Source organism: Drosophila mojavensis, unplaced genomic scaffold, assembly GCF_018153725.1.
Source record: "Drosophila mojavensis isolate 15081-1352.22 unplaced genomic scaffold, ASM1815372v1 contig_36, whole genome shotgun sequence".
NCBI classification, from domain to species: domain Eukaryota; kingdom Metazoa; phylum Arthropoda; class Insecta; order Diptera; family Drosophilidae; genus Drosophila; species Drosophila mojavensis.
The window spans coordinates 16,483,330-16,498,184 of record NW_025318858.1 but is presented as its reverse complement, the minus strand read 5'-3'; the positions used below and the strand labels follow the sequence as shown (position 1 = coordinate 16,498,184).

At 34.5% G+C, this 14,855-nt stretch overlaps 2 protein-coding genes across 5 annotated transcripts in view; one reads left to right on the top strand and one right to left on the bottom strand.

The window, feature by feature from the left end:
* The window catches only part of LOC6576994 (disintegrin and metalloproteinase domain-containing protein 10), a 148,985-nt gene that overhangs the window by 24,405 nt on the left and 109,725 nt on the right, over positions 1-14,855 (bottom strand). The gene's annotated exons all lie outside the window — the stretch shown is intronic.
* LOC116803912 (fibrinogen-like protein 1) lies at positions 4,212-6,402 on the top strand. The gene is made up of 3 exons (XM_032729094.2): positions 4,212-4,923; positions 4,985-6,147; positions 6,215-6,402. The coding sequence occupies exons 1-3, from the start codon at positions 4,828-4,830 to the stop codon at positions 6,333-6,335; spliced, it is 1,380 nt and encodes a 459-aa protein (XP_032584985.1). The 5' UTR covers positions 4,212-4,827; the 3' UTR covers positions 6,336-6,402.

The window sequence follows — 14,855 nt, the reverse complement described above, 5'->3', positions numbered from 1 at the left end:
CGCCCACCGCCCACTCGCTCGTAAGCCGCCTGCCATAATCGATGGCTGTCTAAACTAGTGTAGTGTGTGAGTGTGTTAGTGTGTCTCTGTGTGTGTGTTTTTCATTTTTGGATTTGAAGTGCCAGCTAAACCTCAATTTTCAGTTCAATTTAAACTTGCTAAATGAAGTGTTCATTGCACTTGCTATTGTTGTTGTTTGTTTCCTCTTGTTACGTGTTCTTCTTCTTTATCTTGATATTCTTTTTGACAGCTGTTGCTGCTCGAGTTGTTGTCCACAACAGTTTTTATCTCAGTTATTGACGGCATTTCTATTAAAAAATATTCTGTAGCTCGATAAATACTTTAACAATCCATTTGCCAGTTTGCTTAACTGCATTGAAAAAACTAAATATGCATTGCATTCGATAGTTTCTAAAAGAGCTAAGAGCATAAATTGAATTTGAGTTTATGTAAATCGAAATTTAGAACTGGAAATAAAATGACATAGAAACCATAATTTTAAAGGAATTCTTTTTAGAAAAATAAATTAGTATTACAAAAAAAAATAATAATAATAAATGAATATTATTCATTTATAAAATGATTCGCAAAATTATTAATTTCGTATATGAATATAGAGATTTAACATCAATTTCAATTTTCCTTCATTTATATTTTTATTTATTTCAACATTTCTGCATTTTATTATTCATTTTATTTCAACTCATTTGCATTGCTCTTATTTATGTTAATTTCAATGCGCAATTCTAATTTCTGGTTTCATTAACTTTCATTTTGGTAACTGAAAATATGTTCGCAACTTTAGTTGGCCATTAAAACATAAAAGAGGGTAGTTAAAAAGCAGCTTTGCTCCGACATTCAACTCTTCCAACATGGGCAACTAATACACCTGTATAAACTGCACACACCCACCCACACACACACAACCATACACTCTATTTCTCTTTCTCTGTCTCACTCCCTCTGTCTGTCTCACTCTGCCACTTGCTATTGTTTCAGCACAAACTTGGCATATACATCATTTAGGAATACGAGTGAATATGGGCACGTTTATAAAAGTTTTTATCCTAATGCCCCTTTTTAATTAAACTCAAACACATGACCCGTTGATTCCCTAAGCACACATTGAGTTGCCACAGCTCACATATGTGCACACACACACACACACACACACACACACAGCATGTTGAGGGAGAGCATGTTAGGTAGCCAACAATTTATAGCCATTGCCAGGGGCTCTATCTATATACATACATATATATGTATGTGTATAGAGCGGCATCCACAAGGACACTCTCTCTGACAACTATTCAAACAGAAATTTAATATTTTAGTAGTTAAATTATTTGGCACTTGTAATAAAACAAACAACTTCCAGCCACGCCTGCCTCACTCCCGCCCTCTCTCGCCCATTCACTGCATCGAACAAGTGCAGTGTGGTAAAATGCAAAACTTTTCTGAAGCCGCTGCATAAAACCGCATAACGGCGTATGAGTTTTTCGGCCCGCTATGTGGGCATGGTCATGGCTCCGCTACTCTGTCCTGGCCTGAGTTGCTAGCAAAACCTCAAAATATTCAACAGCAAAAGCAAGGCTCCCCTCTGCTCGTCTGGCAGCAGTTGCCTTGGCTGATCAACTGTTGTTAAATAGCACGAGCAAAATGTAAATATAAATTTCCAGCTCAAGATTTATGCATATTTTGAGGCAAGACAAGCAAATTTCTGACTTCGAGTTCGAGTCTTGCTGTTGCATGGCAACACAGCCATACGAACGCCTCCACCCCGCCCCCTCGTGTGTGGCATGTGTGCTCTAAATTTTAAAATTTAGTTGGAAATTGTCCTTGGCTGGATGCGGCTGCTGTTGCTGCTGTTGCTGCTGCTGCTGCAGCTGTCACAAGGACATGAACTGCAACCGTTTGAATTATGGTGCAAGGCATTGGCTAAAATCTTTGCCTCAGCTCACTCACTTGCTCTATCTCTCTCTCTCTCTATATATATATATATATCTATCTCTCTTTCTGAACTGGCTCATGTGAGTGTGTAAATCCAATTGGCCACATTAAGCATACGCCATGTACCACATGACCATGTGATTTGACTATTGTCATATCTAACTGGCTTCTTGTTTATGCACATTTGCATATGTGTATGTTTCTAATTGGAAAAATTGCTTAACAAATGCTATTCCATATTTAAATGTTGTTCAAGAGGCATGCATAGCTGTATATATAATTACAGGGTATTCTAAAATAAATAAATAAGTATTAATACTAATAATATAAAACAAATTTGATTTTAATTTGAGTTTTAAAAATAAAATATAATTATATAAATAAACATTAATTAATAAAATTATAAAAAAATTTAATTTAAAAAAATATATATAAATACAGGGTATTCTAAAATAAATATATTTAATACTTATAAAATGATAAAAAAAAATTAATTTTAATTTTAATTTTAATTAAAAAAGTAATAATAAGAAATGTCATTCATTTATTTATATTTAGATATCTATTTTTCTTCCACAATCTCAAAATTTTGTTCTCTTTATAAAATAATATATTGATCTTCCCCTTAACTGTAAAATTAGTTAGTTTCCTCTAAAAGTATTTTAAAATGTGCTTAATAAATATACCGTATTTACTGAAATAAAAAAAAGTTTATATGAAAATAGTTGGTTTACCAACACTGGCTGTACTTTAAAGCGATTATTATAATTACGAAAATATGAAGTTAATCGAATTATGTCCTCAGCAAGCTCAAAAAGTTTTCCTCTTCATCTAGCTATATCCAAAATTGTTTCTTTTCCAGTACAGTCTGCACTTAAAAGTATGCTAAAAATTTGTTGCACACATAACGTGAGCTAACGGAAATGAAATTGATGACCATCATAATTTCTTGCCGTATGCATTTTCCTGTCCACGCATATGCCAAGGGGTATGTCCTGTTGTTAACGGTCAGTCAACACAATCCCTTCACCCCCCACCATATATGCAGGTATATCAATAAAAGTTTGCGTACAGGCTCGTCAAAAATGAGTTGGAAGACGAGACGGGCATATGGCCAGCTCAACCGGTTAAGGATCAACGCTCCGGCTCCGGCTCCGGCTTTGGTTCGTGTGACCCAACGCCAAAAACCTCAACCGCAGCGAGCAGCGAACGAAAACGATTTTAGTGTGTGCGGAATGTCCAACAATTCAATTTACCGCAAAACTCGTTATTACGGGTGCCTAGCTGCTGCAGAACACCAGCCCACCAGCATACCTGTGCACAGCTACATACACATATATATATATATATATATTGTATGTGTATATATACATGCACATATACATATGCATATTTGGGCAAAAATTGTTGCCAGTTGGTGTGGAAGCTGTTGCTGTTTTCCCCCATTGCCAAGTGCAAAATGTATTTAAACCTGTCGTCTACCACACCCACACACACAGCTACACACGCCCACAGCCCACACACCAAGTGCATGCACCCGACAAGCATTTGTTGTGGCTCTCACGTGTCTGCCTGCGTATGCATGTGGGTGTGCGTGTGTATGCCTATGTGTGTGTACATTAAAATTTATGCAAATGTTAAAGTGTGTGTGAAATGGCCTCAGCTCGCCTTTGTCTGCTCGCCAACAATGCAAATTGGTGGAAACTGTTGGGCTTAGAAGTGGGTTTGGGTGGTGCGGCTGCCGTTGCCGCTGCCACTGCTGCGTGGTTCTCAGGCACAAAATATTAAAATATTTCGAATGACAGACTGTGGTTGTGCATCCTTTAACATGTCAACGCATTTTTCGAGCATGGTTTAGCAATTAAATGGCTATATAAATTATTCAAATGGCTAACAAAATGAGTGCGATTTTATTATTTAGTTTTTTTTTTTTTTTGGTTTTGTTTTAGTTTTCGAAATGCAAAACATTTGCTGCTTATCGCAAATTTTCTGAAAATTAGAGAAAAATAAAGGCTTTCTATATACGATACATACTATTGAACGTATACATATATAGTTTAAGTGATATATATTAAATTGTTTCTATTATAATTCCAGTTATTGTTAATTTTAACTTTACTTTTTAATATATTATCCTCTTTTTAGTTAATATGTTTAATTCTTATTTTATTATTAGTATATATTTATCTATTACTATTAGCATTATCATTGTCATTTTTATTTTCATTGTCATTGTCATTGTCATTGTCATTGTCACTGTCATTGTCATTTTCATTGTCATTGTCACTTATTCATTTCCATTTTCATTTTCATTGTCCGTTGTCATTTTCACTAGTGTTAACATTGACATTGCCATTTTCATTCCCATTCTTCATTTCATTCCCATCCACATTCACATTATCATCATCAATCAATATTACGATTTTTACACAATAAATCATTACAATCATATTGCCATTTTTATAATAACTTTTCTTATATATACATTCAATGTTGTAAGTAATATTTTTATTATCGCAGCAGCTTCTCTATATATAACATTCTTATATGCACTCTTATCGTATGAAAGCCACAGCTGTCTCTCTGCGTGTACTTGCTCAATTTCCAGACATTAACAATGGCACAGATATTGTCAATAAACTGGAAGTTATTGTCGATAGGCTGCATTAGACAGCTGTTGCTACAGTTATTTGTGTATCGTACACAATATGGCGTTGGCTTCCAATAAATCAATGCAAAAGCTATTGGAATTTCTTCACTTAGCTAATGCATTAGTTTAACTGTGATCGCCAGAGCTTAAAGAGCTGTACAAGGAATTTACTCAATATAAAAAAGAAAAATTAATTATTTATATAAAGAGAATTCCTTCTAAAGATAATGCAGAACTATGCAAATCTATGGACAATTTTATTGTTATTCACCTTTTATATTCAACGCTTTGGAACACTCGAAACGAATGGCAAATCACAGCCGGTGAGTAACATATTTTTTTCATATACCTGAACAAAGAAATACATTTTCCCATTCGTTTCAGTCTCTGACCTTGTTCAAGGATTTGGAAGGAGAATGCAATACATATTGCTTGAATATCGTAAAGCCCATATTGCAGCAAACAAAGCAACATCACTTCACGGAATTACAGGACAAAATCAAGGAGCTAGATAGGCTGGTCAAGATGACAGATCAACAGGTAAATACGGTCAAAATAAAACTGGGAGTTTGTGAGAATGCTACGGTCATCAAAGAGCATCTATGGCGAGATCAATTGAACCGAAAGACCTCACAACTAAATGAACTGCAAAAGAAATCCGAAGCGTATCAGGAGAGTCTTAAGAATTCGGAGACACAATTGACCAGTCTCCAGAACCGTATTGGCATCTGTGAGGAAACAGTTCGGAATAAAGAAGTACAATTCACGCAACTTAGGGAATTGAACGTGTCCTGTAATAACAGCAGCCGGATTAAGGATGATCTAATTGAGACGAACAAGGCCTTGATCAATCGACATAATGCCGCCTCAGAGGGTGAATTGATTAAACTGGAATTAAAGGATCGTCGCATAGCTGAACTGGAGGCCAATGTGAAAGTTAACGAAAAAATTATTGCCGAACAGGGAAACAAAATTACCAAAGACGATTTAAAGATAAAACAATTGATTCACAAGCTATTTATATACGATAAACAAGTCAAGACTTGTCATGCGACCAGCTGTCTGGGCAAATCTACAGATATACATGTGATTATAGTGCCCGGAGCCGAGCCTTTCCCTGTGTTCTGTGACTCGCACCTGGTCGGCTCCGGCTGGACTGTCCTATTACGTCGTCGCGATGGTTCGGTCAGCTTTTTTCGCAATTGGAATGATTATAGGATTGGTTTTGGTGATTTAAGAGGTGAATTTTTCATGGGCTTGCAGAAGATAAATTTGATAACCTCGTCACGACGCCATGAACTCTTGATATATCTTCAAGACTTTGATAATCAAATTCGTTATGCCTACTACGATAATTTCAAAATAGGCAACGAATCCGAAGATTTTGGATTGCATGTTCTGGGTCAATACAATGGGACGGCAGGTGATGCGCTCTCAGCGCAAAAATATATGAAATTCTCCACACCTGATCGCGACAATGACCAAGCGGAAAATAATTGTGCACAGGATTTCGGATCCGGCTGGTGGTTTCGCAAATGTTATTATTGGTGAGTAATATTTGAATATCCAAATAATATATTTATTTTCAATTTATTTTTTGGTTCTTGTTTACAGTAATTTAAATGGAGTATATTTTAGTTCCAAAAGAACAAATCAATATGGCATTAATTGGTTTGCTTGGCACAAAAATTCATTGCGATTCGTTCAGATGATGATAAGACCCAAACGGCGTTAACATGTATATGTAAAAAATTTATATTTTTATTCGTTTATATCAATGTTATATTATATCGATTATTTTTTAGTTTAATTTATATGTTATAAATGCTGGTTGATTAAATTTTAAAATGGTTATTATAGACTAAAATATATATATATGGCAGCGATTTTTTTTGTTGATGCATAGATGTCTTCTTGTATTCATTCATTAAAAAATGTTTTTAAATAATAAAAACTAATTTTTTCGTGTTTAATTAAGTTAGAATCCGTGCTTTACAGTTCGCTTCGTCATACTAAAATACCAAAACAAAAAAAATTGTAAGCCACTTCTTTTTAGTAAATTGCATTATAATTGAATATATTCAATTTTACAAGTTCATACTTTAATCCGAAATATATAAAATATTCAGCTTTGAAAAAATATACACAGCTTAAACATAAAAACAAATTTAAAAAACTTTATTTTCATTTTCATTTTTTTTTTTTTTTTTTTAATTTGTAATTGTAGCTTGTCTCTTAAAGTTATAAAATTGACTTTTGTAGTCATATCAAATGCATAGAAATATAATTTACAGGCCAACAAGTTAGGAGCAAATGGAAGTAAAGAGGACAAAGCCAATTTCAAGTGTGTGTCTGTGTGTGACTGTGTGTGTGGGACTAGACAGAAAAAATCATTAAAAGTGACTCGGATTATTGTTGTGTGTGTGTGTGTATGTGTATGTGTGTATTTTTTCACGCTGTCTAGAGCACAGTACAATTGAGTTGAACTCAGCTGAGGCGTTGGGGCACTTTTTAATTTGCACAAACATTTATTAAATTTTAAAATCTAATTTGAATTTTCACGCCACACGGCGACAGAGGCGGCCAATGTCGACGGTGGCGACGCCGACAACGATGACAACAAAGGGGTATAAAACTAAGCCAAGTGTAACACAAAACAAGTGGGAATATGTAAAAAGTACAAGTGCTCGACTAAAAGATATGCTGTAAATGAATGTTATATGAAAATACAAATAAAATTAATTTATTAATATATATATAAATAAAGATTATGGATATTTACAGTTGTAAACAAGAAGGGGACACAAATAAATTTAAAAAATTAAAAATATTAAACTATACAAAAAATAAATACAAATAAAATTGTGATATGAATTTAAATAAATATAAAATAAATTTATATAAAAAACACAATTCAGATATTTGAAAAAAAAGAAGAAAAAATGTAAATAAAAATAAATATTCCTTTTTGAGAAAAATATTTATATCCTACTGAACACAAACAACAATATGAATAGCCAGAATATTGTGTTTAAATGTTGTTTCTTTATTTCACCATAGTATAAAATTTAAAAAGACTATTACCGACTATGTATATTATCAAATCAAAACCTAAAAACAATTTTAAATGTGTCAACAGAGTTCGCAGATCCGTATATAATATAAGTATTTTATTGTACTACAGAATTCCCTAGCTACATTTACTTATACAGAACGTAAGTCATCAATTTTTCCACTTGAGCCAATTGATGCAGGGTATCAAGAGACGACAACGAAGCATAGCCAGAACACACAACGAACAACGACAGCATTGTCGATGCGAAGGAGTCAACGGCAACAGGATGGAAACGAAAAGCAACAGCATGGAATTGATTATTGAGCGAGTGTCGGGAGTTGATGCTGCCGCACAGCTATCTCCATCTCTCTCGCTATCTCTGTCTCTGTATCTCTCTTTCGGTGTGTCTCACTCACTTTAGCATGTGGATTGTGGGTTAAATGGAACACTCCACACGGGACTTGGGTCCTGTACATATGCCTCTGCATGTTGGCGAAAGTTTTCTTTTTTTTTTTTTTTCGAGGCCGGCCTGGCGCAAAAGTTATGACCCATTGGTATGCAGCTTATATTCAAGGCCTTTGCCTTTGCCGCCTTGTTGCAGCTGCAATGCATTTCGCAATTTTGCATTGCCGTTGACAGCGGCCCAGTGCAAAATTGCAACTGCAAGTCGCATGCATAAACAGGCAACGTTTGGCCAAATGGATTTCAGGCCCAGGCACCGATCCGAATATACATTTTAAATGCAGTTTTTGGCCCAAAATCGAGCTCTGAGCGAATATTTCTTTTCGGCTCGGCTTTTCTTTCCATTCTGTTGCATAGTTTTTTGGGGCGTCACGGGCATTCAATGGGGATTAGCAGCAGAGGCAATTGGCATACAAAAATCAACAGCACAACAACTATTTGCCATCGTCAGTGTCTGTGCCTGTGTATCAGAAAATAAATGTGCAGCTATGCACAAAATTGTTGTGTGGGGATTACACAAGTTGAGGTTATGTATCCAAATTGTTACGCCAGTAAGGGTAGTCTGCGAAATCTAGAGCACCAAGAATGGGAAACAAAAATTGCATACAAATTTACATATTTACTATATTTTCAATAGGTATGCTCCAAAGTATCATTCATGTAATAAGTATATTCCAGAGGGGTACTCCTTGCATTTAATGTATAAAAATAATACAAATTATTATTTCAATTTTTTTTTTTTTTTAATTTTACTAGTCTGTAAGTAATGCTTCAAATTTTCTTGTAAATTTTCTATTTATTTAAATTATTATTTTTTCAGTAGAATATTCTTATTTGCATTTACAAATATGAGCAGACAAAACCTTTAACGGAACATTGTATCTGTTTATTATCATTCTAGCCATTTCGCACTTCGCACAGCATTTGAATGCCAATGAAGATAGAGAAATGTCATTTGATGCAGTTCTCCATTACGGACTTTTATTGATGTTGTCTGTTTGACAGAGCGGCATAGAGGGCTGAGAGAGCAGCTGCTGTTGCTGCCATACGTCATGCAACATGCGACACATGCACATACAACAGTAGCTATAAAAGTTTTGCAGCTGACAATGAACATGAAAACCGTGCGGGCATGACGAAAGGAATTGTCAATTTGGCATCTGACACACACTCATATCAGCATTTTATTATCAGCTGTATAGCTGTCAATTAAAACTGAAGTATAGAACAAAATACAGACGAATACAGCATGTGTAACGGCAAATAGTGTAAAGACCAGACCAACAATGTTGCTCGTTAGCGATCTCAACCTGGGATACCCTTGCAACTAATTAGAACTGCGTTGAGAATACGAAAATTATGACACTAGCTATACATATGAATATCTAGTTACATATGTATAAATATTTAAATAATATAAGAGAAATGAAACTAAAAATATTTTGTGTACTACAAAATTTTAAATAAAATATATATTATCTGTAATAAATAATAAATTAAAACATAAAACAAACACATAAAACATTAAAACAAAATTATTTATTTATTTATAAATTAAAATTAATAAAATAAATTATGTTAATTCAGGATTCAGTCGATGTAAACTAAATAAAAATAAATTAATTAATAAATAAATTAAATTTGAACTCAGAAAAGCCATAGAACATTTATTTAGTTATTTTGCTATATTTAATAAGTCAAGCCAAAAAAAAGTATGTGAATTGGGATCTCTAATAAATCAAATAAATTTTTAACTATTTACGGTTGATTTCACCTATTGGAAGAAATTCAGAAGACAATCGCTGTTTTAATGTAATCAAAAATACATATATATATATATAACAATTAATTGATAACTGTATCCCTGTATCTGTATTTTACACCTGCCACACAATTTATGAAAACAAAAAACAAAAATATATATATATATATATATCCACAGTTAGGGTATTAACACTTTTTCGGATTTTTTTTTTTTTAGTTTCAACCGCTTTGAAAAGCAACATGAAAAATTAGTCATGCGCGATTTTGTTCGGTTCGGTTCGGTTCGGTCAACCCTATTAGAGGGGGCAAAACTTCAATTAATGCCCAACCATGTAGCCGCTGGACAAGCAGCAACAATAACAACAACCCCAACAATGACAACACCGACAACGAGAACAACACGAGCTACAAATGCTGTTCACTGAATTCAATTAACCGCAATTTTGCATCGTGTTGGCAACTCGGGCCAAATGCTTTAAAGTTTATCACAGTTTGGACAATAAATGCACTCATTCAACAGAGTTTTTGCAAAAGAAAAAATGATGGATAAATACACAACTCTATCCAGATAATAATTTATAATTGTTGTTTTATTATATTTATCTACTTTTTTGTGTGTATTTCTCTGCAATTTGTCAGTTGTAATTGCGCCCTTTGATTTTGTTGACCGTTGCAGTGTAATTATGAAAACTGCATTTCAAATTTCAGTTGATGGCCCATTTAATAAATTATACTTTTTGTTTTTGCCAAACACATTCATAATATGGCAAATGAGTTTTTGCATAAAGTTGTTATCTTTTTATATTGAATGAAATTTGGCATTTGGGTTCGTTGATAGGCAGAAGAACGCGTGTCACAGTATATGCGTATATGGTACATATATAAATTCCTGATCGGATTCAACACTCGTCTCGATTTGATTATGTTCTGTTTGGTTTGGCTTTGACTATTTCGCGACTAGATTATCATCTGTCTGTCTGTCCATTTTCTTTCTTCGCATATCGTCTGTCTGCCCTGGTTTCATTGTAATTTAGTCGAAAGTTAAGTTTCTATAATCTGAAAATTCCATATTTTATGAATTCATTTCAACAGACAATTTTCAGATATTGCTAATAAAAAAGATTAAATGGGTTATTATATATATTATTCGAGTTTTATTTTATAATTTTAATATAGTAAAAAATATAAATATTTATATAATTTTTTTTTTTTTTTTTTTTAAACCTCATCAATACAAACATCATCAATATCAGAATATATATGTCAAAAATATTGATTAAAACCCGTATGTAATTTTTCTGCTATTCCACTTCCAGCATTCCGCTCTCTTTCAAAACTTTTGTAAACCAGCTTGGAATGACACATCATAGCGTTCTTCTTACTTTTAGAGACTATTATCTCTACACATGCTATTTTTAAGCTCAACCTGCTATAATTATCATTATCCATAAGCGAGGCGAGCACAATGAAAATAAATAAATAAAAGAACGAAAAATAAAAAACAAGATGAAGCTAAGCCCTACGCCATTTGGCAGACAGGGAGATCCTGCTTGCTGTTAACGTCGGTTTTACTGTTATTGTTTTTCCTGTTTGTTGGCCATGTTGTTTGGCAATCAGCATATTTGCCGTTTGCTGCTGCTGCTGCACAGTGCTTTCGATATTAGTCAACGATGCATGAAATCAGCGTTCAGCAAAAAGTCAGGGCAGCGCTTACATATAAATATATATATGTATATGTATATAAACAGGATTTACACACAAGTTGACGCGATGTTGTTTTTCGATGAGAGGACAACGATGCTGATGCCATAGCGTACAATAATTTCCGGCATTTGATAATAACAACAACAACAAGAACGAGAGCAGCAAGAGCAATAACAATAACAATAACGAGAGCAACAGCAGCAAGAAATGCAATACAAACAGTTTGTAAACAAACAAATTTCATGCTACGTTTCACCGGAAAGTTCAAAGCCGAGTTGAGGGTTGGAACAGTGAAATGAGAGCAAAAATACAAATATAAAAAATAAAAAAATTAAAATAAATATATAAAACTCCAAATTGACAAGCAACAGCCGGAAATACAGTGTCTACTTTTTTATGTGTGTGTGTGTGTGTGTTATTAATATGAATTGAAATCAGGCTGGCTTGCTGCCAATGGCCACGTTAATTGGCAGACATGAAGCACGCACATAATTGAAATCAAGTGCGTTGAACAGCAATAATAACCCTCTACAAGAGAACACTCTCTCTATATATAGCAAGTGAGTATGCGTGTATTGGTGTGTGGGTGTGTCTGTGTGTTTGCAGCGGTCAACGTCGCGCTCTGCTCTGCGGTTGGATGAATACATTTTGCATGCGTGGCGACATGTGTCAACTTCTATTAAGTTAACGCTGGTCATTCAACTCGCACCAGTAGCAAACTCACTCCTCTCTTACACACAACGTCCACTCTCCTATTCTCTCTCTCTCTCTCTCTCTCTTTCACACTCACAGTTCCTCTCACTCGCTCTGCTTCGCCCACACTTCCAGCACATGCTGCCAGCGGGCATGTGGTGGTCAGCATTTTTGCAGTAGAATTAAAAGTGAGACTTGGCCACAAGGCATTTACAGCAGAGAGCGAGAGGAGGAAAGCGACAGAGAGAGAAACAGTTGGCAGTTCTACTCTAGTAGAGGAGCAAGGGCAGCAAGCGGCAGACGGCCACAATGTGGAGTAAAAGTTGAATACAGCTTGGCGGGTGCAGCTTGTCAGGCGATATAGCGACAAATAAAGAAGAAGAAAAAATGAAAACACTTTTAGATTAACAACATGCTTGCAAATGGCAGCCAGCGGAAATTCTGTTAGCCGCATTTACTTTACAATGGCTCCACAAATCAAATTTACGCGTCAAGTATTTTACAGAATTTAATTAACGTTTTTAGCATGTTGAAATTTAGAGAGACGGCAAAACTCGGCTGAGAAAAGAAAACATGACGAACCAGTCAGATTATTATTATATGAGGAAATTAATAAATATTATTATTATAAATATTATTATTTAGTACAAAATTTTAGAAATTTCCGTTGAAAAATTTTTTTAAATCACAAAAAAAAATGAATATGCTGTATATATATGCTGTTTCTTCTTTTCTATATTATGTTCATATGCTTTCTATTTAATTTTTATTTCTTTGCTAGTTTTACTGTGTGCGAAAAATATATAAAATAGAATATATTGCATATACAAAATATATACAATTTATATATTTATTTATATTGATTATTATTTGATAGTTGTTCAAATAACAAATTGATCTCATAATGTATATAATATATTACAAATTAATTTTATATTCTCAATTTTTTCATTAATATATTTTTTTGCAAGATATGTTTAAACTATTCACATATTTTTTTTGCTAAAAAATAAAAACAAAAACCTGTACGTAAATACTCATAAAAAAGTATTTATGCGTGCTCAAAAACTTTACATTTAGTCATATTTAATTTTGCTCAGTATATATTGTATGAAATATTGAAGTTTATTACAAAATATTGATCGCAGCGAAAAAACGAATTAAATTTTAATTTTCTTTAACTAACGCAACGGGAATAGCAAATGTCGCATAGCTAAGCGGTTGTTGACATTTATACGACAATCGTTCCACAACAAGTGGACTGCGCCTCACTCGATGCGGATATATATACATACTATATATATAAATACTGTATATATGTGTGTATACATAAATGCATAACGCTCCAAAGAAGTGCAATAAAACAAAGTGTCATAAATAAAATGAGCCGCATTGCATTAATGGCAGTTGCAGGCAACTGCATAAAGCTGCCACGGCCAATGCACTTCGAGTCGTAAAACTAGGGCCACTGCAGGCGCCGCACAATGAAAAAGTGCGATAGGGAGAAACAGAGAGTGAGAGAGAGAGAGAGAGAGAGAGAGGGACGAATGGAATTGCCTGCCACTTGAGTTGCATTCTGTTTGGCTGTGCAAAAATTATATTACAACAATGTGTATAAATTGTGATTTCCATGCAGCATTCAAGTGGCAAAAACAGAGACTGCTGCTGCAGTCGCTTCATGGAGTCAGTGTGTGAAGTGAGCGTGTATTTGTGTGTGCTCGTCTGTGTGTATTAACCCCTGCTGTGTGGTGGGAACGTCTTGTGTACGCTTCGCTACTTGCCAACTGACTGGCAGTGTGTCAAGCCCAAGAGTCCTGCAACATGCGTGTCTTCGCTTGGTTGATTTTAACACACGCACACATACGCACACGCACACGCACACTCTGAGACCCATTCACATAGCCCAACAATGTAATCAAAGTAGGGGCGCAAGTGGCGCCATAAGCCCTACGCCACATTCTGAACGTTCTACTTCCCTTCTCTCTCACTCCTGCTCTCCCCTGCTCTCATTCTCTCCTTCTCGCTGCCTGCTGTGGCAGCAACTGCTCATTTCTAGCACAAAGCTTAATATGCTGCTAAATGGCATTAAATGGGGTAGCGAATGGCTGGTCGAAAGGGTGCCAAGAGTAGTGCACTACATATTTGATAAGCTTTGCAAGCGTAAACACCTCGACAACGTTTTCTTTCCTTACCATACCCTGTATCAATTAATAAAACTATTTACGTATGTATGTCATCAGACTGAAGGCGAAAAGTTTGTCCTTTAATAGTTCGAAGAACTTAGCTGTAAACTGCCTGATAATCGATATCGAAATATAGAATATAGGAAAATAATTAATAAGCGTGTGCCAGCTATAGAGAAAACGAACTATAGAGTATAGTCAAAATAAACGATGAGCAGATAAAATTTTTTATATTGATAACTATTTATCGATAACTGAAAGTATATACGTTCTTAAGTATAGACACTCTACCGGGTGGCAGTATAGAAATCGAAATCGATAAACCGATGCCGATAAATATCAGTAAATATATACATATTAATCCTTTAAACATTTTGTAGATTATTACGATGAA

Excerpts from the sequence above, each read along its gene's own strand:
- LOC116803912 (XM_032729094.2), top strand. The coding sequence starts at position 4,828 with ATGCAGAACTATGCAAATCTATGGACAATTTTATTGTTATTCACCTTT. Across the intron at positions 4,924-4,984 it reads CGAATGGCAAATCACAGCCG|TCTCTGACCTTGTTCAAGGA; the intron begins GTGAGTAACATA and ends CATTCGTTTCAG. Across the intron at positions 6,148-6,214 it reads TTTCGCAAATGTTATTATTG|TAATTTAAATGGAGTATATT; the intron begins GTGAGTAATATT and ends TCTTGTTTACAG.